The 25,234-nt window shown below is 36.9% G+C and overlaps 1 protein-coding gene across 1 annotated transcript in view; it reads left to right on the plus strand.

Annotated features, from left to right (window-relative positions):
• Positions 1 to 25,234, plus strand: part of ADAMTS19 (ADAM metallopeptidase with thrombospondin type 1 motif 19) — a 267,865-nt gene that overhangs the window by 219,386 nt on the left and 23,245 nt on the right. The window contains exons 18-21 of the mRNA XM_027547039.1: positions 497 to 650; positions 9,972 to 10,107; positions 15,305 to 15,509; positions 18,285 to 18,437. Of these exons, the coding sequence (XP_027402840.1) occupies positions 497 to 650; positions 9,972 to 10,107; positions 15,305 to 15,509; positions 18,285 to 18,437 (648 nt within the window). The remainder of the gene's footprint in view (positions 1 to 496; positions 651 to 9,971; positions 10,108 to 15,304; positions 15,510 to 18,284; positions 18,438 to 25,234) is intronic.

The following is a 25,234-nucleotide window of genomic DNA, read 5'->3' on the forward strand; positions in this document are numbered from 1 at the left end:
TTCCCCTTATGGAGTGAAATGACTCCCAAAGTCTTCTGGTCCTCTTCCTCTGTTGACACAGGGACTTATCATTCATATTTTTCTAATATGAGTGAAAAGGCTTCATTTGATACTAGATCGTGGGTTATATCTTGATGTTATATAGGACACATGTCCCTGTCCCCCCTGCTAAAGTCATCTCATACATGTACCATGCTTTGGAAGACTGTGTAGCCTATTAACTTGGGAGAAAATAATATGGTATCTCTGACCTCATTCAAATGGGCTATTTTTTCATACCACCGTTAGCTCAGAGGTAAGTGTATAATTCCAGTGTTTACAGAAGTAGGACGGTTTCTGCATTTAAGTGATAAGGTCACAGATCTACTATGCATGAAAGGAACATGCACACCATACCAAAAGCATTTTAAGGCGTCCATACCCGTAATTTTATGTTTCACATTGAATATGCTCTGATTTGACCCATCTGCTTTGAACCCTTCTATATATATTATAGGTGCTGCTGTTTCAAGACCAGAATTATGGTCTTCACTATGAATACACCATCCCATCAGACCCTCCTCCAGAGAATCAGAGCTCCAAAGCACCTGAACCCCTTTTCATGTGGACACACACAGGCTGGGAAGACTGCGATGCCACATGTGGAGGAGGTGAAGGACTTTTCATTATTTATCTTTCCAAAATAGCTGTTTTCCAATTTAACTGTTGACAGTTAAGACAGATCCATAATCCCTTATCTAAAATTTCAAACTCCATGAAGGATTGGAAATTGAAAGTCTTTTGAAACATGTTTCATGTCTAAATGCCTGAACTATTTTGCAACAAAATCTGCCATGAATTAAAGAAAGGCTGTTTACAGTTGTTGCATATCTCACTCAATATGATTACTCACTGCATTGCTTTTCATCAGTACTAACACTTATGGGGGGTGCCCTGTACATCATGCAGGTTGTTATATGATATTCATACACTTTTATTTGTACTTGGGACACTATGTCCTTAAGAGTTCAGACAGATGAGAAGAAACCAACAAAACATTAAAATAAGTATCCAAAAGACTAAGTGGAGTGGATTCAAGAGAAAATAGCATGTGATGAATTGAAGAAAGGATTCATGGTAACAGGAAATGTTGTTGAAAGAATAAAGCAGAGAAATGTGGCATTAGCTGGAGAGGAATATGCGTCTCAAAGAGTTTATTGTTTTTTTTAATGAGGAGAATTATACATGATTGCTTGCCAGTGTATGTTTTCTAGAACAGAAAACTAGTGATGCAAAGGAGAGAGCAAAACATTTCTGGAGTGATGTCTTAAGTTGGCAAGTTGGATGGAATAGAATAGGGCTTCAGAAAGAAGTATAGATAGCCTAGTAATAGGAGAAAAGACAGTATTTTGAACAAAATCAGTTGTTGGAAACTTACAGTGGTACTCCTTTTGGTTGCATCTATTTTTATCAAGATAGTCCATTTTTCTGGGACTAAAGGTGGAAAAGGAGATGTTGGAATTTTGAAAAGAGAGGAAATGTGAAGTGGCCACTTAAGAGAAAAAGAAAATGAATGAAATGGTACTTGTTTTGACCATATGGTAGCACTGATGGTCCATCTGAAGTTGATGTTCATGAATCCAGCTCGACACTTATGTCGGAGTGGTACATTACCCTCCAGGTATGTATAGCATGGAGATGTACTTGTGGTGTAAGTTTCGGAATTGCCATGTGAGTATAATAAAAGGAGAATTCGTTTGACCTGAGGTTGTATGTAAGGAGCTGAAAATGATTGACCATGGAATTTAGTTGTATATGGAGAAAAGCAAAGATATGATGAAGGACTTGGAGGACAGTCAAATGGTGGTAGAACTAATGAATTTTAGGGCCTGGTGGGGTTAAAGAACTTTTAGACTCAGAAGATTTTTAGACTTAAGAAGAGGGCTGAAAATACAGGAGATGGTGGCAGAAAATAGAGCTGAGAGTATAGAGGGGATATAGTTATTAGTAATAACAAGACCAGGAGAGTTAGTGGCTTCAGTGAAGTGAAAGGACACATCTTTGGGATGAGAAGAGAGCCTGGAACTGAATCCTCGGTGTTGAAGAATCATTCAAATGGCTATAGTAATTACAAAAAGAATTGTGTTATTAGATAGCCAACAAGGGCCTATTGTATAGTACATGGAGCTCTGCTCAACATTAGTGGGAGGAGTGGATGAGAGCGGTGCTGGGGAGAATGGATACATGAATATGTATGGCTGAGTCTCTTCGCAGTTCACCTGAGACTATGACAACATTGTTAATTGGCTATCCCCCAGTACAAAAGTAAAAGTTCAAAAAATTAAAAAAACAAACCAAACAAAAATGTATAGGGAGCAGTATTGGAAAATAGAACAATAATCCAGGAGTGTAAACTCTTAGAGAGAAAAGAGAGATTGATCCAGGGGTTGGTGTTTGGCTGCATCAAGAAGGGGACGGCACTGCATGGTCTGCCCCAAAGCTGTAGGTTTAGGAAGAAAGGGGAATGGTCTGCCTCTAGATGCAAAAGTATGGAGTGTAAGCAAGAAAATGGCCACCCCACTGGTGACCATGGAGAAAGCAAGAAGTGGTTTCTTCAGGAGACAGGAGAAAAAGGTGCCGGGAACATCCAGAGTTTCAGAGACAGGGGAGTAGCTGCTTTTGCTAGAGCACTTGGAGCTCTGGAACTCTCCCCTGGAACTCTGCAACTCCAGGAACACACGGCCCCAGAGTAAAGGCAATGTGGTAGGCCAGGAAAGGGAAGATTATACAGAGCAGGCTTTGCTCCTGGGGGTTATAGAGTAATTATAACAAAAGAATTTCTAGTCACAATTTAAAAGCTTGTAGCAGTCATCCTCGGAGAAGACGATGGCACCCCACTCCAGTACTCTTGCCTGGAAAATCCCATGGATGGAGGAGCCTGGTGGGCTGCAGTCCACGGGGTCGCGAAGAGTCGGACACGACTGAGCGACTTCACTTTCACTTTTCACTTTCATGCATTGGAGAAGGAAGTGGGAACCCACTCCAGTACTCTTGCCTGGAGAATCCCAGGGACAGGGGGGGCCTGGTGGGCTGCCGTCTGTGGGGTCGTACAGAGTCGGACACAACTGAAGGAACTTAGCAGCAGCAGCAGCAGCAGTCATCCTTGGCACAATGAAATTTCCATTGGCCGTAGTTCTTCAGGGCCCCATTATCACCATGTAACTTCGATCCTGTCTCCTCTGGTCCTCTCCTGCGGATGTTCCCATGTACACCCAAATTCCTGTGCCTCCACTTCACCCATTTCTTACTGATGCCAGGGCCCATAGCACTTAAGGGGCTCTGCTTCACATCCCCTCTCCATAAAAAAGCAAAACACAGATAGAAACAAACATTTAAAGTGAAAATCCACAGAGTTCTTTCTTCCTTAGTATAACTCAGACAAGAATGACCAGCCACCATCCCATGGTGAGTCATGAGGAAACTGAGCAATGAAAATGTTGCTGGTTCCTATTACTGCACCGAAAGGCAGTTGTTAAAATCTGTTTACATTTGAGACTCTAGACAGGAAAATGTTTGCCCAGTGAATTTTATTATCCTCATTTTTTTTTCATTCAGCTGTAATTGTGGTCTAGTAAAAGCTTCAGAAGTAAACATATAGAACTTGTCAGTCTTCAGTTTAAACAAGAAAATTTGGGGGTTAAATTTTTTTTTCCAAAATCATACAGCCTAGAATATGTTTTGTCACTTGCTAGGCCTTAAGAAATAGAAGTTCAGTATAAGTTACTTTAGGTTCAAAGTCAGAAGGACTTTTAGATATTCTTAAGCATGACTGTATAATTATTAATGTGAGAAAATCGAAGTGCATAGAGATTAAGTGCCTTTGCAAGGTCACATGTCCAGTGGGAGTGGAGCCAAGATTAGAGTCCAGGACTCCTGAGTTCAGATCTTCTTTCCTCTTTGTCATCCACTTCCTTCAGGAGCAGCTCAGGGATTTAGTGATTTCATCCCACAAAACATAGCATGTCCCTTAAAAAGATTACATAGGTTTTCTTTGGATTCAAAGAGACGTTTTATTTAATCTGTTAAATAAAAATTTAGCTATGTCCTTACTTTTATTTCAAACGGCTTATTTTATAAAAGTCCTAATTATAAGCAACTTCTATATGACTTGCACTTGAATAGACCTTCTCTCTCAGATCTGTTCCATTGTGTTTAGTCAACAGTTTTCAATTATCTCTGACTATGTTAATAGAATGTATATTCATTTCAGTGCCAAAATGTTTCTGGGCATTTGGATATTATTTTCCTTTGCAGTTCATAAATAAAGTGGATGGACAGGGTTTCAAGAATCGCATCATTTCTGACTCTGTTTTGTCGATTTTATAGCCAGAAAGAGCTTTGTAACCTTTCAGCATATTCATGAATTAAATGAGAGTAAGTTCAAAGCACAGAACATTGGAAACAGATTCAGGCAAAATTTATCTTCAGCAGCAAAGAAGAATAATAAGACTATTCTACTTCATAGGAATATTAAGCAAAAACAAGCAAATAAATTATCACAGGGCAGTATACAATTTCAGTGTTTGACATAGGTGTTTTTTTTTTTTAAACACAATTTTAAGGAACTACACTCCAGCAATAAGTGGGAACAAGAAATGTTTTTTTAAAATGCCTAGTTTCCAGTAGCTAAATTTTTATTATCATGATCTTTTATATCAATATCTCTAAGTTTTAAAATAACCCGTTAGAGTTCCTTTATTATGTGTGTCTATTAATTTATTGGTACAAGTTATTATAAGAAAAGTCTGAGATAAAAAATTTTCTTCTTTTAGAAGAAATATTACTTTAGAATATCCAGTAATGCTGGTGATCTTAAGTAAATTTTTCCAGAAGTTTTTAACATGTACACTTTTCATCACAATCTTAGAAATCATACTCCTAGAAAACTTCAAATAGATGTATCACTTTGTACTTCAGCCCTGATCATTGATATTGGTCCTTTTATTTTCAAACATCTTAAAACATATTTGTGAAGTAAATATTTACTTTGCGTTGGTGTTCTAAAATATCTAAAAAATCTTTGAAGGAATATTTTAAATTTATTTTGGCATCTCCGAAGTACAGGTCAGTGGATAAAGGATTTTTTTTTTTAATAAAAGGTTGTTTGAAATGATCTTGATCTTCAGAGGCAGTAGCGATCTATAATTCCATAATAGCTGAAGGTTTTTTTGTGAAATCCACATTCTGCATACTACATACAGTAACTGCATTACTCTAAGTCTCATTTTTAATCTAGTAGGTGAATTAATGACATAAAACCTAGAATGAAGGCCCTCAAATTTAATAACCTGTTTTGAAATAAATGAAGAGTTAAATATGCTTTTAGAAAATCTGAACACTTTGAAGGGGAAAAAACAAGTCAACATTCCACATTCTTCACATTAATCCAAATCCTGCTAACTTAGGACTTTTATGCTCTTAGCCTTGCATTGTGATACCCTCTAGACACGGCTCTCCTTGGCCATGGTCAGTCCCTGGATGCACCCAAGCCTTTGGGTCCAAACTGAGGAAATCTCTCAGTATACAAATGCCTGTATCTTATTAAGGGTGCTGGATTTTTTCTGCTTTTCCCTTTCACAGGCACTTTGCTTGTACCAATGTAAATGTTATTAGCCAAAGAAAATGCACCAAAATATATGTTTGCTCTTCTCTGCATTATTTGGATTCAATAATATGTCATGTCATTTCGTGTCCTAGTTTCTTTAAATAAAGTAATAGGAACAGTTGTATTCATGTAAACTCTTTATAATGTTGAATTGTAACACCAAAATGATAATCCATTTGTTTGATTTGCTGTATATAATTATTCCCCATAATTGGTCATTGAGTTTGCAAATGATTTTTTTACCATTTTAGGAAACACGATGTTGAGATGACTCTCTTACTGTGGCAACCGCTTTGGGCTTGAATTACATGTTTCTATTTCATTTAGTGATCCCTTTACCAATACTGACTGTACTTGTACTTTTGCTGGATGATTCAGAGATGAGTACTTTTTGTTTTTAGAGAATTTACTGTCCTCCCTGGTAGGGGTTAGATAATAATACAAGCACCATACAGAGTATGTACGGAGAGCTGTAGAAAGCCTTCCAGGGATATGCATAAGTGCAAAGGCCCTGAGGTTAGCGAGAATGTTTATTAGTCAGGGGCAAAATATGAGAATCAAGCTGTGGGAAATTCTTTGACAAAAAAAAGTAGAAGCCAGTTTGTGAAGATGTTAGGCACTCAAAATATAAAGACTAATGAAGTACACACCAGATATGAAGTTGTTTGATTTTCTTAATAAGAGAACAAACAGGTCCCTTCACTTATCTGGCCTCAGTTTGCCCCTCAGACATTCAGCTTCCTTAGCAGAAAGGTGTGGTGTTAAATTAACCTCTACTGGATCTGCTTGAAGAGGAACAGTAAAAAGAAGGGAAAGTGAAGCCCACATCAGTTGTTTCATTTTGTTGCTTGTTAACAGGAAAACAAAGCAAAGACAGTAACTCTTTCCTGTTTTCTGAGCCAGAGAGGCCAGGCCAGTTAAAGTGTTAGGCACTCAAGTTAAATTTAACTTGAAAGTTAGGGGGTACCATTAAAATATTTGTGTGTATGGAAATGACAAGATCAGACTGGATTATTTGTTGAGTGTTAGGTACAATGCAGAATACATTTTTTTTTCATTAAAATAAAAATGAAATTGTCCTATTAATGTTAAGCCCAAACCTTGTGGGGAAAAATGTTTTATAGAAATGTAAACAGAATGACTGAGAACGAAGGGACATGACATGATTTTAGAAGCTGCTCAAGTTAAAAAATGTATGCTTGAAAAATTAGCAGCATTCTACATTCTACTCAGAGAAAAGACCTTTTTCCTCATTTAATTATTTTTACTTTTGGCTTAGTTGCTTGCTAGTCATTGTTAGTTTAATAGGAACTATATTAATTAAAAATTATAAGAGAAAATTGTGAAGACAAATGAATACATAGAGTCTTTCATATAGAGTTCCCCAATTTTAGTGAAAAGTTTGGAATGTACTTACCTTTCTATGGATGATATGTTGAATAAATTGTGGTCCATTCACAGCAGGAATTACTAGTTGTCAATAACAAGGAACAAATGATTGATATAACAATGAAGATGAGCCTCCAAGGGGATCATGCTGGGTTATACGGTCCCCAATAGTTATACACCATGTGTGATATTTTCAAAACATTCTTGAAATGAAAAAAATCATAGGAATGGAGAATAGGCTAGTAGTTGCTAGGACTAAACTGACTGGTGGATGGTAGGGGAAGTGAGTGTGGCTCTACAAAGGTAACTGAAGGGATTCTTGTGGGGATGGAAATATTGTACATCTTGATGATATCAATGTCAGTCTTTTGGTAGTGATGCTTTAGTATAGTCTTGCAAGTCATTACCATTGCGGGGAATTGGATAAAGGGTATTCAGATCCTCTTATTTCCCAAAGTAGATGTGGGTAAAAAATTATTTCAAAAATAAAAGGAAATTTTTCAAAGAAAAAATTTGAAATGTCCTATAACATGTAGAGAATTTCAGTTATGCATCCTGAAATACTCAACCTACACCTCAAACTGTTTCCACATACATGATGCAGGTTTTAGAAATGTGATCTACCTGAGTAGAATAGAGTTCTATTAGAAATAGCCATTTTATGGATTAAATACCTAGCATAGAAAAAAATACCAGCTTATCTCTGAGACTGGAAAAGAAGGAACACAACATAATATCTAGTTTTTGTTAACTGTCTTCAGAGAACAAAGAATCAGTAAATAAAAATTACCCTTCCTTTTAAAATTTTGCCCAAATTTGGTGATAAGATGAATTCGTAATGGTTATTGTATTTGGTTTATAATTAATTTAGAACATCAAAACAGATTTCCCCAATAATAATTTAGCGGGAATGACCCAGAGATGAAGTTAATTGCCATAAAGCAAATAATACACTGTCAACAGCTTGCATCTACTCAAGATTCAGGCAGAAGGCCAGTTACTTCATCACTTTTCTGTTCGTCCCTTGGTTCCACAGTATTGGATGCGTTGTAAATACTGCTATTAGATGCTAGAATGGAAATTTCCTGTGTTGGCTGGGACATAAAAATATATAAAAGAAAAAAATCAAACAATAACATTTCCATATGGCTGTAGGATCCTGGTTGTATTTTCATAGGCATAATGTGACTGTAGTTGAGCATTAGATTTTTTTTCCCCCTTGATTCTTTTGTTTTTGTTCAATGAAATTTTTTAAAAGTAGGGCTAAACCCTCTTCTGTCTGCCAAAAAACTTACGATATGAGCTTATTTGCTACAGTGTGGATGGAAATGTCCCAATTCTTACTCACACAGCTTCATACTTTGTTAGAACACCAGTAAGGCACTCCACGTATTGGTGCCAATACCTGTATCTTTTTCGATATATCAGTACTTGAAAGATTTTTGTCATTAGCTCAGTATGTCACCTCTGGGCCAGCATAACTAAAGTTAGACGCTTTCTGAGTAAATGAAAAAATGCAGTATAATTAGCTCTGAGTTATTCATTCCGTGACTACAGTGAATTTCAGCAAAAGCTTTCTGGATATTGTCTGATTGTCATCCTTCTGTGCTGTGGTTGTGAAAAGCATTAAATGTAAATTAATTTAGACAACTCCATCTATTCTGTAAAAGAGTGCCTTATGACTATGAGGTTTTAAATTAGATTTTAAAACAAATATTTCAAAAAAGCAACATTTATTTTAATCCTGCATTTAGGTAAGCATCATTGTCATGTAGAAATAATACATACATATGCTAGCATTATACAAAATTTGTGTAATATCTATTCATTATCTGGGTCAGGTCATAAAAGAGCACTTGAAGCATAGGGAAACTAGGCAGATGTTGACCAAAAATTTCCTGAATTCTCACATTTAGGTAACCGCTACCTAGTAAGGCTGGTTTTCTCTGTGAAGAAAACTTAACATTGTAAGTCATTTCTGCTTCTCTGAGTTTCCTAATTATTATTGCATGACAGTCATAGGACCCTAACTAATGGGCCCTTCAATAGTGATACAAAGACTTGTGATTTTTTTTTTCCTTAATCCTTCATGACCTGTCTGGCTTTACAGTTATTGACTGATTTAATTATTTTATAGGGTCAAACAAGTTACATTAGATTATTAAATCCTATATAGATATTTAGACTGTTTTAGGAAAAGAGAATCAGCACATATGTAGTTGGCTTTTTCAGTGTAAGATGAAATAATATAAGTGTTGTCAAGTAAGAGTGCTTACAAGGTTCTGAGCGAAATGAGTATCATGTACAAATAGTCATTTTTACCTCTTATAATCAAACTTCATCTTACCAGAGAAAGGAAAAAAGCCCATTTTCTGAAATCTTGTGAAAAATGGGAAAACTGCCATGGTTTTTCTTAGAGAACAGGATAATCATTAGGGAGTATTTCTTGAATTCTTGGGTTTTTTACCAAAAGTGACAAAAAAGATTTGAGTTATACTCGAAATAAGCTTACCTCCTAAAACTTACCCCGATGGTGTACAGCCAGGTGATAAAATGTTCACACGTTTATATGAGTGTTTATGTGCTTTTGTGACAGCACAGAGACTTTATAAAAATACAGCTTTCCACCACTGAATGCTAAAAGATGATACAGTCCTTTATAAGTATCTTTAATTAATGTTTTATCAACTCATGCTACCATAATCTTTTTGTATTATAAAGCTTTCCATTTAGTTGCTAACAATTAAAAAAAATATTATTCATCTTACTTAAGCCTAGAGGTACATTTTGTTTTGCACATTATAAATAATATCATTTTCATTGATCTAATCTAAAATTTGTTTAACATATGAAAAGTACAAGCCTAAGAATACCTCCTAAGTCCATCACATAGAGGCCTATAATAACAAATCTTTTGATGTTTATTTGCTGTTTTCAGGAGAAAGGAAAACAACAGTGTCTTGCACAAAAATCATGAACAAAAATATCAGCATTGTGGATAACAAGAAATGCAAGTACTTAACAAAGCCAGAGCCACAGATTCGCAAGTGCAACGAGCAGCCATGCCAAACAAGGTAAACCTGTCTCAACACTCATTAAAGAATCACAGTTTCTTAAAAGCAGTACAGTGTGTTGTGTACCAAAATGAAAGGCTTTAAATAAGCAGGGTCTAAGAAAGGAGCGTAATCAACTCTAGGGAACGGGTGCTGGAGAAGCAAGGCTAGGATTGATGTCTACCTTATCTACTGCTCACAGTGTGAAAACAACTCCTAACTGAATAAGGAAGGAGTAGTTAAAATTATTTGGTAACCTGTTGGTCACCTCTTCAGAAATCTAACTATTTGGCTGAATTCAACTACTCATTCCCAAATTCTCCAAAATGATATGTTGCTGCTGCTAAGTCGCTTCAGTCGTGTCCAACTCTGTGTGACCCCATAGACGGCAGCCACCAGGCTCCCCCATCCCTGGGATTCTCCAGGCAAGAACACTGGAGTGGGTTGCCATTTCCTTCTCCAATGCATGAAAGTGAAAAGTGAAAGGGAAGTCACTCAGTCGTGTCCGACTCTTCTCGACCCCATGGACTGCAGCCTACCAGGCTCCTCCGTCCATGGGATTTTCCAGGCAAGAGTACTGGAGTGGGGTGCCATCGCCTTCTCCAAAATGGTATGTTAGGACCTGCCAATGATGATATAAAATAAAGTGGGACTGACCAGGACCCAGTCCCTGACACAACACTGAGAGCATTTGGTCCTTCTGGCCCCCAAGTTTAGATTCTCACTTCTTTGCCCCAGAGACAAACTGATTCTTGATCTCTGATCACCAGATTCCTGACCTGGGTCCTAGCTATTAGAAAATTGGTTCCTTTGGTCCCCTGTGACTTTCTCAGTGAGTAACAAGCAACAAGGCAGGCAAGAAACCCATGAGTAGGGGATAGAACAGCCATGCTGAGCAGCTTAAAGTGATGTAGAAGGAAGGATACCCCTTAGTAACCATCAGAGATGGGTGAATGGAACCTAAGCATGATTTTGGAGCAAGGCTGTGCAGAATGGTTTCTGGCACAGGGCTCCTGAAAAGTCACTGTGGTCTCATATAAAAATTGATGTTGGGCTTGAGTGGGACTCAGCCCCAGTGTCATTCGTCCTCACAGCTTTGAAGGATAGAGTGACAAAAAGAGTCTGCGGCTGGGTTGATTTCTCTGGAATCTGGAGACACAGACTTTTATTCTATCCTGACACTCAGAGATTTGTTGAAGCTCAGTGAGTTAGGGTGTATGCATGAGTTCTTAGGGAGTCAAACAATTGATCTCCTGTCCCAGTAGTTTCTGCAGTGGAGTCACAGTGAATGTATACATCTCGGATATTCAGAGAACTCGTAGCTTTGGGGTGCTCTCTAAGATAAGCTTCCTCGTGACCTTCCACCACAATGTATGGGGAGCTAAAGGAGAAGGAGCAGGAGAGCTGCCAATTAACTATATTTAGGCTTTTTCTGTCTTCAGTAATCTCTCTGGGAATTAGTGTCACATAGGCTAATGCTCAGTTCCTCTGGTTTCTCTTTTCCTCTCCACCTTCCCCCATCAGATGTAGCACTGCATCCGAGTTCCCTCTGTTTCTGGCTTATTGCAAAACTCTCCATATCTGGCTCATGCTATGTTAATGAGAGCTTAAAAGAATTTGGATAATCTTGTCTTCCTCTACAAAGCTGAAATTTCAAGACTTGCTTTTCTGTAGACTCAGTATATTTAAGGTATCAAAAGCTGATTACTACTTTTTCTTTGCTTTGCATTCATGTTCTAACAATCCTACCCTCCTCCCTGACAGGGGAAAATATGCTCCTAAAGAATAGAATATTAATATGTAAAAGAATATCCAAAAGAAAAAAGTAACTAAAGTACTTTCAGTAATGTTTAACAGTCCCTTTGCTCCAGCCAGACTATATTCTTTTAATCCTAACTCTGTGGGTGAACCAATTAAGTGTTTTTGTAAGGCAGAGTACTAATCAACAGAAAGGGTGACCTAGGGAAATATTGTTGCCTAGAGTCAGGTCTTTGGTTCTTTTTCATTCGGTACTAAGCAGATACATACAGAAGTTGAATTTTTAGCTTTTGCCTTGTCAGCTAAAGAACTTGGATTTTTTATTGTTATTATTACTATTCCTAAGAATTATCTTTTTCGTTTTCATCCCTTTTAATAGACATCAAATGCTAATTTACCTTGTGTTAAATAATTTATTAAAATGTTTCAAAACAGCATTTGTTTTATATACCATATAGCTTTGCCATCTGGGTCAAAGAGCAGTGGCTTTTTCTGGTCTGTCGGGAACATTGAATGAGCTGGGTTTGAGGACTCTAGGGCATTTTGTCACTTCCATACTGGGTCTGTGAAGAATCGAGTGTACAGTACAGGCCAGTTATTGTTCATTCACTGACCTCAGCTATCTTGGGGAAAAATGCCCTGATAATGACTTGGTAAAATGAATGGTTTTAAAAGGCCAGTACATTTCTGAGTGAAAAATTTTTTCAGCTGGAGACTGGAATCTCTCTTTTTGTTAGAGATTATTGTCGACTTTCCCTTGGAAAAGGAGGTGGTATATTTTAAACCACCAGGAAGCAATGTCAGTGAGGTTAACCAAAATATTGAAAAGCAAGAAATGGACACAGCAATTATGAGGACTCATCACAGGAAAACTTGCCAAGACTTATTGCCATAGCACAATTTTCATTCCTCTTGCTTTCTTTCCCCCACTGTGCTGAGAAACATTCTAATTGCTATTGACATTTATTGAAAAAGTCACCAAAGAGCCTGATGTAACCTTGTGTACCATATAGAAAATACACTGATGCGCTAACTGTGTAAGCAGTAGTCTTGCAGATAAGAAAATGAGATAATTCCAAATTAGATGAATTCTAAGATACAAAATGTTTTCCTTCACTACACAATGTGTTACATATTTTTGTTCTTATTTTTCAGCAGTTTTCCAAGGAATGAAAAAAAGTGAATTTTTATCGTTGCACTATGGGTTTCTAAAACTTACTTTATTTAAAAAAATTGAGATTTCATGAAATTGTAAATACTTCTCTTTTCAGTACTGTCTTCTGTAGTTCCATGGTTGGTTCCCTAGTTTAGGGGCAAGACACATAGATGGGTTCATATTGTTCTTATAACCTAGGTATTCTTGTGGGGAAAGATGAAGTAGAAACAAATAAACTTGGAAGATAAATATTCACTTTAGGAAAAATCCACTAGGGGACTCCATAGCAAACTGGTAGGTCTGCATCATACTTGGTAGATGAGCAGACAGGAACTTTCTTAGAGGCAGTATTGGAGTGCAAATGTTATGGTGATGTTTTCTTCTTTTTTAGAAATAGGAGCATAGACTCATTTAGGATTGAGCCATTATACAGATGCAAAAACTAGGTGGCCTGAGCATATGACTTCTCAAACTTTGGAGCATTGCCACAAGCCAGGTGACAGAGGGCAGAGGATAACAGAGTCCTTGTGGGATGGATGGAGAAAGTACTCCAGGAGGAAGGGTCCTGGACCTGGATGTTAAGGATCTAGGCTGTGGATGCTTCATAAATAAGTTCCATAAGGTGAAATAGAAAGGTCTAGAAGTCAGTTGAGCATATGGTTTATGTTCTAAGATAAACATAGAGAAATATAAGAATAATTATAAATACACTCTGGCATATATAGAACATACTATATACTCAATGCCTTTTGTATGTCAGACACTATAATAATAAACACTAACAAATGAGAAACATGGAACTGTAGCAGCTGCTAAGTATTGTGTCACGAATACGGATAGTAAGGAAGCCAGCTTGATGCTCATGGCTTCTGATTGCCCTGTGCTGTGCTGTAGTGTTACGTAGATCATTTAGTAAGGGGTTTAAGTCCCCCTCTGTGCATGTGTGCTGAGTCGCTTCAGTCCTGTCTGACTCTTTGTGAACTTATGGACTGTAGCCCACCAGGCTCCTCTGTCCATGGGATTCTCCAGGCAAGAATACTGGGGTGGGTTGCCCTGCCCTCCTCTAGGGGATCTTCCCAACCCAGGGACTGAACCCATATCTCTTATGTCTCCTGCACTGGCAGGGGTGTTCTTTCCCACTAGCGCCACCTGGGAATCCCAAAATCCCCCTATAAGCTTATCTAAATAATCCGAAAGGCCCAGAGGGCTTTTTTTTTTTTTTTTTTTGACAGGAATCATGCAGAAACAAAATTTTATGAATCACTTTTCTGTCATAGGCCTTGGCTCCTTCCTGAAATAAATTTGGGGAGATGTTTGAATGAGTGGTCCTTAGGGTTGATCCCAGTTCATTAGAAATGGAAGTGGCATAGAGATGCATCACTGCCCATAATGGTTGTTTGGAAAAAGGATCTTCATCTATGTATTAAAATACATATGAATTGGCAGAATCAGTGAAATCTGAGAATAATATTGAAGTCCTGAGAACCTCTAAAATCAGCTCACTTTGCATGTAGCCTGTCACTTTGATGCTAATGATCACATTGTAACAAGATAGCAGCCAGCCTAAAGAAGCGACTTTGGCTCTCCGTGGAGGGTCCACCCCAGACATAAAAACCTGGTTGCAGGTGATGGGCATAAAACATTAGTGATTGCTTCCCCAGGTAAGTGGGGTTCTCCAAGACAGGCTTCTTTTATTTGCCAATACCTGCACGTGTCCCCTTGCGAGGTAGTCGGCAGTCTCATTTCAGTTTCTGACTCCACAACTTTGTAACCTTAGGGAAGTCACTACATCTCCCCTTGCCTCAGTTTCCCTTTCTGTAAATGGCCGCAGAAGTTGTAGAACTTAACAGGTGGGGTTATTGTGAAGGTTCTAAATGCAGAGAATAGGAACAAACTCATTTATGCTATGCAGTTTTATTCTTGTTAGATCTCTCAATATGGCAATGGGACAGGCAGTAGCCAGCAAAGCATGCAAGATGACAGGGCCTGAGTCTGATAAGTCCTTTGAGATTCTAATAAGAGCAAGGCTCTGAGATAAGAAGTACAGAGAATTCAAAGCAATAGAAAGCCTTGGTGTCGTAGGAAAAAAACTCAAATATTAGTTAAAAAAATATTCATTTTGATATTTGGCAAAACTAATACAATTATGTAAAGTTTAAAAATAAAATAAAATTTTAAAAAAATTTTAAAAAAATACAGTGGTGCAAACACAATGTATAGCATTCTGCCAATTCTAGCCATGTCAAAATATGCAGTAAGTAGATATCTTTTAGTTTGTCTCACTGACTCTTGCTTTACTTTTAGGTGGATGATGACAGAATGGACCCCCTGTTCACGAACTTGTGGAAAAGGGATGCAGAGCAGACAAGTGGCCTGTACCCAACAGCTGAGCAATGGAACCTTGACCAGAGCCCGGGAGAGGGACTGCGCGGGGCCCAAGCCGGCCTCCGCCCAGCGCTGCGAGGGCCAGGACTGCATGACTGTGTGGGAGGCGGGCGTGTGGTCCGAGGTATGGTCTCTGCCCCGATGCTTCTCCGTTTTCTTCTGCCTTTCTGACTCTCAGCCTGTATAAGGTTGTGTTGTATCAAAATCAGAGTCTCTCTGCATGGCAGTTTTAATACTGTTTATTGATTTTTCTGGTGATAAAAGGAATACATTCATTTCAAATAATTTTGAAAGTAGGAAAAACACCGATTTACTTTTTATACTGTGAATATCGTAACATAATCACGAGCATATATTATGTACATTTTAGAATCCAGATTTTTTATTTCTATGCCATAAGTATACTCTATAGTGGGCACATATGAAAATACACATTGACTCATCCTATATCTCTGAGCATTTAGAAGAGAAAGGAGAAGAAAGGATATTAACCCTTAACAGTCATTTCTTGTGAACAGGGCTTCTGTTTTTACCTCATATTTAGTAACTTTTTGATATTTAATCACCAATGCAGAGAAGTTAAATTTCACCATTTTATAGTACTTTGGCTCAGAGAAATTAGTTTACTCAAAGTCCTACTTAAGTGCTGGACCTGAGATTTGACCTCAGTACTACCTAACACCGCATATGTACCCACCAGCTTATCACGTGTAGCATACAGCTTTGTCCCGTGCCAAACCGTTTGCTTATTTTGTTATCATGGTACATGTCTTCTCATGATGATTAACACCAGTCAATACTTATATTTACTAGCCACTCCAAAGCGTTTTAGGTGGGCTTGTGGGTGCATGTACATGAACACCCTCACACTTGTATACGAATATACATGTGCAAAGACACATGTGCATACACATCCATAGCTGAAACATTCATATGCTTGATTTCAAAATATTAGTTGGGTTGTAAAAATGACAAACTGAAAATGCCAAGCTGCAGTAAGTAGCCATTCATTTGAACATTGAGGACAGAGTAGCTTAGATAATAAGGTTTGGGGATATTCTTCAGTTAACCCAACCTCCCCCCCAAAAAAACACACTAGCAAATAGTGTATCTTTCTCTTGTCTTATTTCTGAGCTTTACGAGCCTTTTTAGTAGAGACTCCAAGAGCGTAGCCTTCCAGGTCCTCAAAGCCCTGGCGAGGCTGAAAATGGTAGAAAAGGACAAAGAAGGGGGTTGCAAACTGAACACCTCAGGGACAGAGGGGTCTGGACAAAATATCCAGACAGGTGGCGGCTGCCAACACGGAGCATTAGAACAAATTAATGCTGGATTAATAAATGCTTCATTCATTAAAAAAAAAAAAAGATTTTGTTGAAAAGATCCTTCATCATGTATGATATATATCATTTTTACATCAAAATGGATCAGTTCAGTCTGGAGAAATGATTCACATGAACATCAGAGAAACAGAAATACCCTACCTTCATCTTAAGTGTAACACTTTTGCAAACTCTTCAAGAGGGATTAGGTCAGAAATGTTCTAACATACTGATTTTTGGCACCAGATGGGAGAAGTAATATGTCTCAAAGTAATATACCAATCTTGAAAATATCTCTTGTTTTTATTTAATATAAAAATTGAATTTATAGAACAGGATTAGTTTCCATTGGAAAAAATGTGCTAAGTCACTTCAGTCATGTCTGATTCTTTGCAACCCCATGGACTGTAGCCCATGAGGCTCCTCTGTCCATGGGAGTCTCCAGGCAAGAATACTGGAGTGGGTTGCCATTCCCTTCTCCAGGGGATCTTTCTGACCCAGAGATTGAACCCTCATCTCCTGTGGCTTCTGCTTGCAGGCAGATTATTTACCACTGAGCCACCAGGGAAGCCCCATTGGAAAAAAAAAAATTTAATGTAAATATGTGTAGTCTGCCTTAAGGCTCAAGACATTCAAATACAAACTAAAAATTATGAGACAATGACTCATTTGTGCCAAATGTATTATATTTAAAATCTCATGCGTTCTATGCTTCAGTTTTCAGAAAAACAACTGCTGAAATCTGCTGCTACATCCTTGCTAACTGTATCGCTGTAGCTCTTTCTTTGGAACTTTTCCAGATATAAATTGGAGTTTTCAAGTTTTGCCACGTCTCTCGTCCCTTCCTCCCTCTCAGCTGTCATACCCAATGGCATTTTGGTTCCTGTGTCCAGATAATCAGTGCTGCACACTCTTGTAAGACTGGGAAGCTTTATACATGTTCCTTAATGGGGAGCATAAATGTAAAAGAGAAGGTCAGTTATATCCTACAGGCCTCATACCTGTTATAGCACATCATTAATCAAGCATCAGTTATTCATGAGATGAACTGAACTTTTTGAACTGAATTATATTTTCAATCCAAACAACCATTTAGAATGATGATTTCTAGAAGTATATAATTATGTAAAGAAATTTTTGTTTTTGCTACATATTCTCTGTTTTAACTTTATATCCTCTTAGAAATTGTCATTTTTTTACAAGCACTTCTTAAGGCTAACACAAACTAAGTCTTCACCAAAAATAAAATGAATTTCCTTACATAATTATATATGATAATTTGATGTCAGTTATTAGGTTAGTGTTTTACACTTTGACCACGTTTATCTGTCTTTCATAAGCAATCACTGTGTCACAGAACTCTCTGTAGTAATGGTCCTGTGTTCCTGAAACCCATTCATTTCTAGCACTGTGCCTGAAGCACTGTCTGGCCTCTGATGCTAGGGCATAGCCTTCATTCTGGCCTTTGTGTAGGTGATAGGTGTATGAGAGATAAGAACCAGTTCCTAATGTAATTTGATCATCAAGTCTATATCTTGTAATCACCAGCTTTATCCACAGTCTCTGACGTTATTTTCCAGTGTTCGGTCAAGTGTGGCAAGGGTGTACGTCATCGGACTGTGAGGTGTACTAACCCTAGAAAGAAATGTGTCCTCTCCACCCGACCCAGGGAGGCTGAAGACTGTGAGGATTACTCCAAATGCTATGTGTGGCGGATGGGTGACTGGTCTAAGGTGAGAACCTTTCTGTACATTCTCAGTATTAAGTTTCTGTATTGTCAGCATTGCCCTGAGTACTATAACCACACGATATGAAGTACAGGAGGCATAGAAGATAGAGCTAAGGTAGAGTATTACATATGTATGTGTGTAGTTGCAAAGTCATGTCTGGCTCTTTGCGACCCATTGGACTATAGCCCCTGGGTTCCTCTGTCCATGAGGTTTTCCAGGCAAGAATACTGGAGTGAGTTGCCATTTCCTCCTCCAGGGTATCTTCCCGACCCAGGGATAGAGCCCACATGTCCTGCATTAGCAGGTGGATTCTTTACCACTGAGCCAAGAGTATTAAATACTACAGTCCAAATCCTATTTTTCTGTCTATGATAATAACTCTATAAAACTGTTCTAAATAATAAGTATCAGTAAGATAGAAACATGTAAAGTACTGAACACCATTTTTGACACAAAGGAAGCTCTCGACAAGTATTACATATTATTATTGTTTTGCTGCTTGTAATGTTGATACTGATTTTGCTCAGAATATTTTTTGTATAAAACTTGTCTTAAAAAAAAAAAAAAAAAACTTGTCTAGTGAGTAGAATACTACCAGATAAGTTCCTTTGAAATATAAGTAAGGTAGATAATGACAGGACCAAAGAGAATTCCCATCTTAATATGTAAAGGGTATTGTTTTCCCCACCATTATTTTGGATTGTACATAGAAGAAATTGAAAGGAGCAGAATTCTTGAAGTCCTTTATTCAGATCAGGTAGACACAGTTTCGTTCACAGGTGAACAGTGAGTTTATTCATTTAATGGTAATATTTAAAATTTATGAATTAAGTAGAACTTTATGGGTTGTAGCAAATAGCTCAGATAGTCACTCTAAAAGTATTAATAAATCCCATGTTTTTAGATACAATTCTGATCATATCTGAGTGAAAATAGCTGTCAAATACTAACTTTTAGAAGTTTTAGTCAGATGATCCCTTGTGCCTTGCTATATTGAACCTGTTATCATGGAATCTAATGTTCTAAGGCTTACAATAGACATAATAAATCTACTTTATAAATTCCCTGTTGTATTACAAATAAAAAAAAATGGTGCCTGCCATGGCATGGAGGGGCAAGTGATAGCTGTTCATGAATAAACCTAAAGGATATTCTGAAAGAAATATTCTCATTGTACAACTTTCTTTGGTTAGTCAGCCTCCTCATTATTACTCAAAAAGAAATCCATGACATTTAAAATCTATTTTCTTATGATTTTTCATGCTTTTATTCTCCAGTGAAAGTTTGTATATTAACTTTGCATATGAATTCTCACTGAACTGTACTGTTCCCACATCTTTGAACATTGGGACTCTACAAGGTACATTTGTCAACAATGTAAATCAGCCCCTGACTACAGAATTAGGAAATAACCCAATCCATGCAGCTTTTAGCTGTTGAACCATATAAGGAAACTTCACACTTCAGAGTAAGCAACCTTTAGACAAAAGAGAATTCTAAATTGACCATAAATAATTTATTTCATGTTCAGGCTTTAGAGTTCCCACTTCTAAGAGACAAATAGAGTGATGGGGAAAGATATGGCTTGCAAGTCAAGAACATGGGGTACAGTTAGGACTCCCTCATTGACTGCTTCTGTGTCTAATTCCTTAAGAGTGAAATAAGGAAAATAGATAACACCGTTATTTTCGATCCATTTTTATATTAACACCTCATTTGACACTGAAAGTTTAAACTAGGTTGAGGAAATGAATGTACTCCTTGCGGGAGTGTGTGAAGGATCACCTATTGATCAGTTGTAGAAACTGCATTTGTTTATTTTGGCTAGCGAAATTCTAGATGTTTTCCCAAAATGAAATAATTCTGCTCTAAGAAAAAGTTTTAAAATGACTGGAATAAATGAGCAATATTCTTCCAACTTCATTAATAGAAATATTCTAAGTGATAAATGTTAATCCCTAGTTAACTATAAAAAGCAAAATTATTACAAAAAATAGAAGGTCCAGATATAATTTGTGACCCAGAATCCTAAGCTCCCACATTGCTGCATATGGAAATAAGGCTAGCAAATCTTATTTATATGATGAATACTATTGCAATTGATTAATAAATGTGCCTGTTTTGTGGCCTCTGGTCAAATCTTAAGCAAAATCAAAATTAACAGGGGAGATCATAAAAAACATTGATTTGTGCTAAGCCTGAAAATATTTTTTTTTTCAATTTTACCACCATTCACATGTACGTAGGACTTCCCTGGTGGCTCAGTAGTAAAGAACCTGCCTGCCACTGCAGGAAATGGGGTTTCCATCCATGGTAGGGAAGATCCCCTGGAGGAGGAAATGGCAACCCAGTCCAGTATTCTAGCCGGAAGAATCCCACAGACAGAGGAGCCTGGCGTGCTGCAGTCCATGGGGTGGCAAAAGAGTCAGACATGACTTAGCAGCTAAACAACAGTTTTTAAATAGGCTTGTACTGAATTAGTTTAAATTCATCTTTGTTATGTTACTCCATTGCTACCTAGCTAGAATAGCCTTTTTGAGTAAAGAAAGTAATGGATAGATCTAATAAATGCTCATTTTTACTCAGTGACTTTTAACCTTTGTTTGTTGCAGTTTGTTTGCTTATGTAGAAGATCCAGTTATACTGTGTTTTCTACCCTTTTTATGAATGTCTGTTCTTTGCCTTGAAGCTGTTTTCTTTCTTTCTTTCTTTTTTTTTAGTCTCAACATAACAGTTTCAAACAGCATGCACAAATTAAAGCCAGTGGCTCCATGCGAGCTTTATTGATTTCTCCCCTCTTGTTTTACCCTTAATGTATCACTTTCATGTTCAAATGAAGACCATCCCAAAATAATTACCAAGAAAAAGAATGGTGCTGTGATTATTAAGTTTCGGTGATTAAAGCATTCATGGACAGAGGAAACACATAGATCTCTTATTTTTATCAGCTGTGTTCCTGGATTCGGAATAACAACAAGATGTGTGCAATTATGGGTCAATCTCTGTGGTCCTCTGAAGTCAGTTAATCTGTCAGTTTCACTCAAATTCTACTAATATTTTTAAACACTTGATAAACCTAAATGGACTTAAAATTAAATCCTGGGTTGGCTTTAATCAGGTTCATTCAGTGGACTCTCCGTAAGGTCTAAGCTCTGAAATCCTGCTTCTCCCTCAATAATATTGATGAATCATTAGCAATTCAGTAAAATATGTATATGTTCTCAGATTTTTCCAGTCTAAAAGCCACTGACCACTGTTGAGCCAAGGTAATATTGGCTAAATGGAGGGTTACTAAGAATATGGCTTATGCCTCAAACTGTGTTCACAGCATTTGTATCAGCCTATATGATTTCTTAGCATTTACGATTTGACGATTTTGTGTACACAGTGGGAAAAATTGCTCTCAGCTGAGAGGAAAAAAATTATAAATCCAGGTATACCCAAAGAAAAATTTCCTATCATATAATTGTTAGCTCTGATTTTGAAGTAGATGTAATACAGCCTTTATTAAACATTGCTAATGTTTATTTCATTGAGACTAGAAAGTTGGCAAAAATAAGGCAAAAACAATCTGGTTGCTTTGCTCTGGCTTGAGTTAACTGTTGAAATAATCATATGCCACATTCTGATATATATTCGGCCTTAGGGTCTTTCCTGGGAAAGCAAAACATGACCCATCTGTTTTCTGGCATTATAAATCTGTATTTACTCATTTAAACTGTCCTAAGCATAGAACACTGACTTGAAAAAAATAATGTAGTCTCTTATGCTTAATGAAATGCCATATTTTCTGGCTGAATTTGATCTTTCTGCCTTTACTTAAAATTCTGAAACTTCTTGTTTTCATTATTGGAGGCCAGTAGAGGAGCAAATAAAAGAGTATTATTTTATCTACTTTCTATACAGAGTTTGGTCCTTCATCAAGCTTCTATAGAGTAAATTTTTCTGTGCAGTATTAAGAAATGATTTATACTTATTCAAGTGAACTTTAAAGACCAAACAAAACACCTTGGAATTGCACATAATTGTGGCTTATTCTTGGATTCCATACATAGTGTACAATTTAAACTTAATATAGCCCTTTAAAATTTCAGAAGGTGACTAGATTTGGCCACATTCCAAATTATGACATGATTAATAGAGTTTTGGGTAAGAGATTGTGAGTCTTTTGTAATTATATAATAGAAAATAATGCAGTGGAAGCACAATAAATCATTCTGAGTGATTTAATTATATAGGTAATATGGTATAGCTTTGTTTAGAAGTAGAAAATATTTAAGCTTGCAGTATGGTGAGTTATTTTTAACTTACCTGCAAAAGGAAACCACAGTTGTATTCAGTATATTCATTTGAATAGAAGAAGAATCTAAAAACGAAGGTCATTTTTTCTAATGAATAGGGGAATTACATCAAACTAATACCTGCTTTCTAACTATAAAAATAACATTTAAGTTGGGACTTCCCTGGTGGTCCAGTGGCTAAGACTCCACATCGCCAATGCAGGAGGGCCCAGGTTTGGTTCCTGGTCAGGGAACTAGATCCCACTTGCTACAACTAAAGATTCCACATGCCACAATTAAGACTGGAGCAACCAAATAAATAAATCCTTTAGAAAATAACACTTACGTTAATAGGAATTCTTCTTATTTTGAGATCATTCTCATAGTAAAGATTTTCTAAAGCAGTCTCAAAATGGCATTTTATGATGATTTTTTTGCATTTTCTCTGAGAAGCGTTATAACTAAAACTCAAATCATATTGATTGCTTGATAATTCATTTCTGTAACTGTGAAAGACTTGACTATATCTGGATTATTTTTAGTCAGAATAATTTTCTTAATACATATGCTTCAAATACCATTAAAATCTACCTGGTGTATTATATTGTCCTAGGACTCGGTAATAGCTATGGGAAAATAAGTGTGCTATTTCTTGTGTCATTACCTATCTAATTTTTTTAAAAGAAGTTCAAAAAGAGAGTTAAATTATCATGTAAATCTTGCCAGTATTCTAAGTAATGCTCTTTGGGTAATCAAGATATATAACCTTAAAGTAGTCTCATACTGCATAATTATTAAGTTAAAGCAATTCATAACAGGCACTTTATCCAGATTGGTCAGCAGTCAGTATAAATAAGTGGCTTGGTGATTTGCACCATTTCACATGTCCCTGGAAAAACATTCTTGTATTTCTTGCTGTTTGTTACAGTGGAGTCTTAGACGAATTGCCTGTTCCCAGACCTCGTAGGTCCTTGGCCTGATATTTGCCTTCAGCTTTCCACATAGAAGCTTGTCACTCCAATTAACACTGACACTGGTAGTTGTGACTTACCACCATTTGTAGGAAATTGGAATAATTACATAAGACATTTCACTGAAGGAAAACTTAGGAATCAATGAAGGAAACTTAAAACTTGATCAGAGCAATCAAGAGTATCCTAAAACAAATTACTAGATGATACCACATTTTTAATCATACATCTCTACAGCCTAGTGTTACTATATTAAAAGAAAAGGAACCAAAAAAAAAAAAAAAGAAAACCGAGATCCAAAAATTGAAGAATAGGGAGTTCTTGTTACCCAGTGGCCAGAATAGAACCTTTTGACTATGGATTCTTACATAGATGGACTGATGATGCAGTGCTTCATATACCCCACCCCAACTCAATCAACTTATAGAATGTTCCAGAATTCAAATGAATATATGTATAGATCCCTGGTTTTAATACAGCTAAACTAAGTGGGCTGTTACAGGTTAGTAGAAGCTCAATCACTTGTTAGAAGGATTTCCCTTTCGAATTTAAAGAAATTATTAGCAGTAACAGTAAATAAATTAAATATCTTACTAGAATGTAAAAATAGAAATGGTATATTCTGAAACTAGAGAGTAAAAAGAATTAATAAAATGAGAACTGCTAGATGGAGAAAATATATTGTTAAGTAGATTGATTAGTAAATTTAGTATTTACCAAAGACCTGAATGTCATCATTTTATAAGACTGAATTCATATTAATTTATGAATTCTTGCATTTCCAGAATTATATTCCATGGGAAACTCATTCATTAGGATGTGGTTTCCATGTGAGAGAAATACTGTAGTTAAAGATAATCAAATAATCTATGCTCAAAAAATTTTCAGATCCTTTAGCATTCTTCTGTACATGGCAGATCCCAAAGAGAGACTATGTGAGGTGAAAGTCACTCAGCCGGTTTCGAGTTTTGCGACCCCATGGACTATAGCATTCATGGAATTCTCCAGGCCAGAATATAGGAGTGGGTAGCCTATCCCTTCTCCAGGGGAACTTTCTGACCTGGAAATTGAACCAGAGTCTCCTGCATTGCAGACGGATTCTTTACCAGCTGAGCTATCAGGGAAGCCCTAAGAGAGACTCTGGTATTTCACTTTTCTTTTCTTTTTTTTTTTTTACCAAGAATCACTTTTACAGAGTATGTAGCTAGTTTGTTATTTAGTATAACACACTTTACAAAAGCTTACAATAGATTAAATTTCAAAATCTAGCTTTGTAAATCTTTTTTCTACCTTGAGAAAATTTGTAGATTGAAACCAAACTGAAATAGTCTGTAATCCAGAAAACTGTTCTTGAGATGGATTAGCATTTCTATTTAGTATTATTTTCTAATTATATCTACCAGTCTACTGATATTTGGAGAAGATAACTGCTTATCATTTTTATGCTAATAGATAATCTCATAAGATAGGAAAATTTGAGCAGCTGTACAATTAACAAATATGAATCTATCATCTGTGCGCATGCACTCAGTTGTGTCCGACTCTATGT

The sequence above is a fragment of the Bos indicus x Bos taurus genome, chromosome 7 (genome assembly GCF_003369695.1).
Source record: "Bos indicus x Bos taurus breed Angus x Brahman F1 hybrid chromosome 7, Bos_hybrid_MaternalHap_v2.0, whole genome shotgun sequence".
In the NCBI taxonomy this organism is placed as follows: Eukaryota; Metazoa; Chordata; class Mammalia; order Artiodactyla; family Bovidae; genus Bos; species Bos indicus x Bos taurus.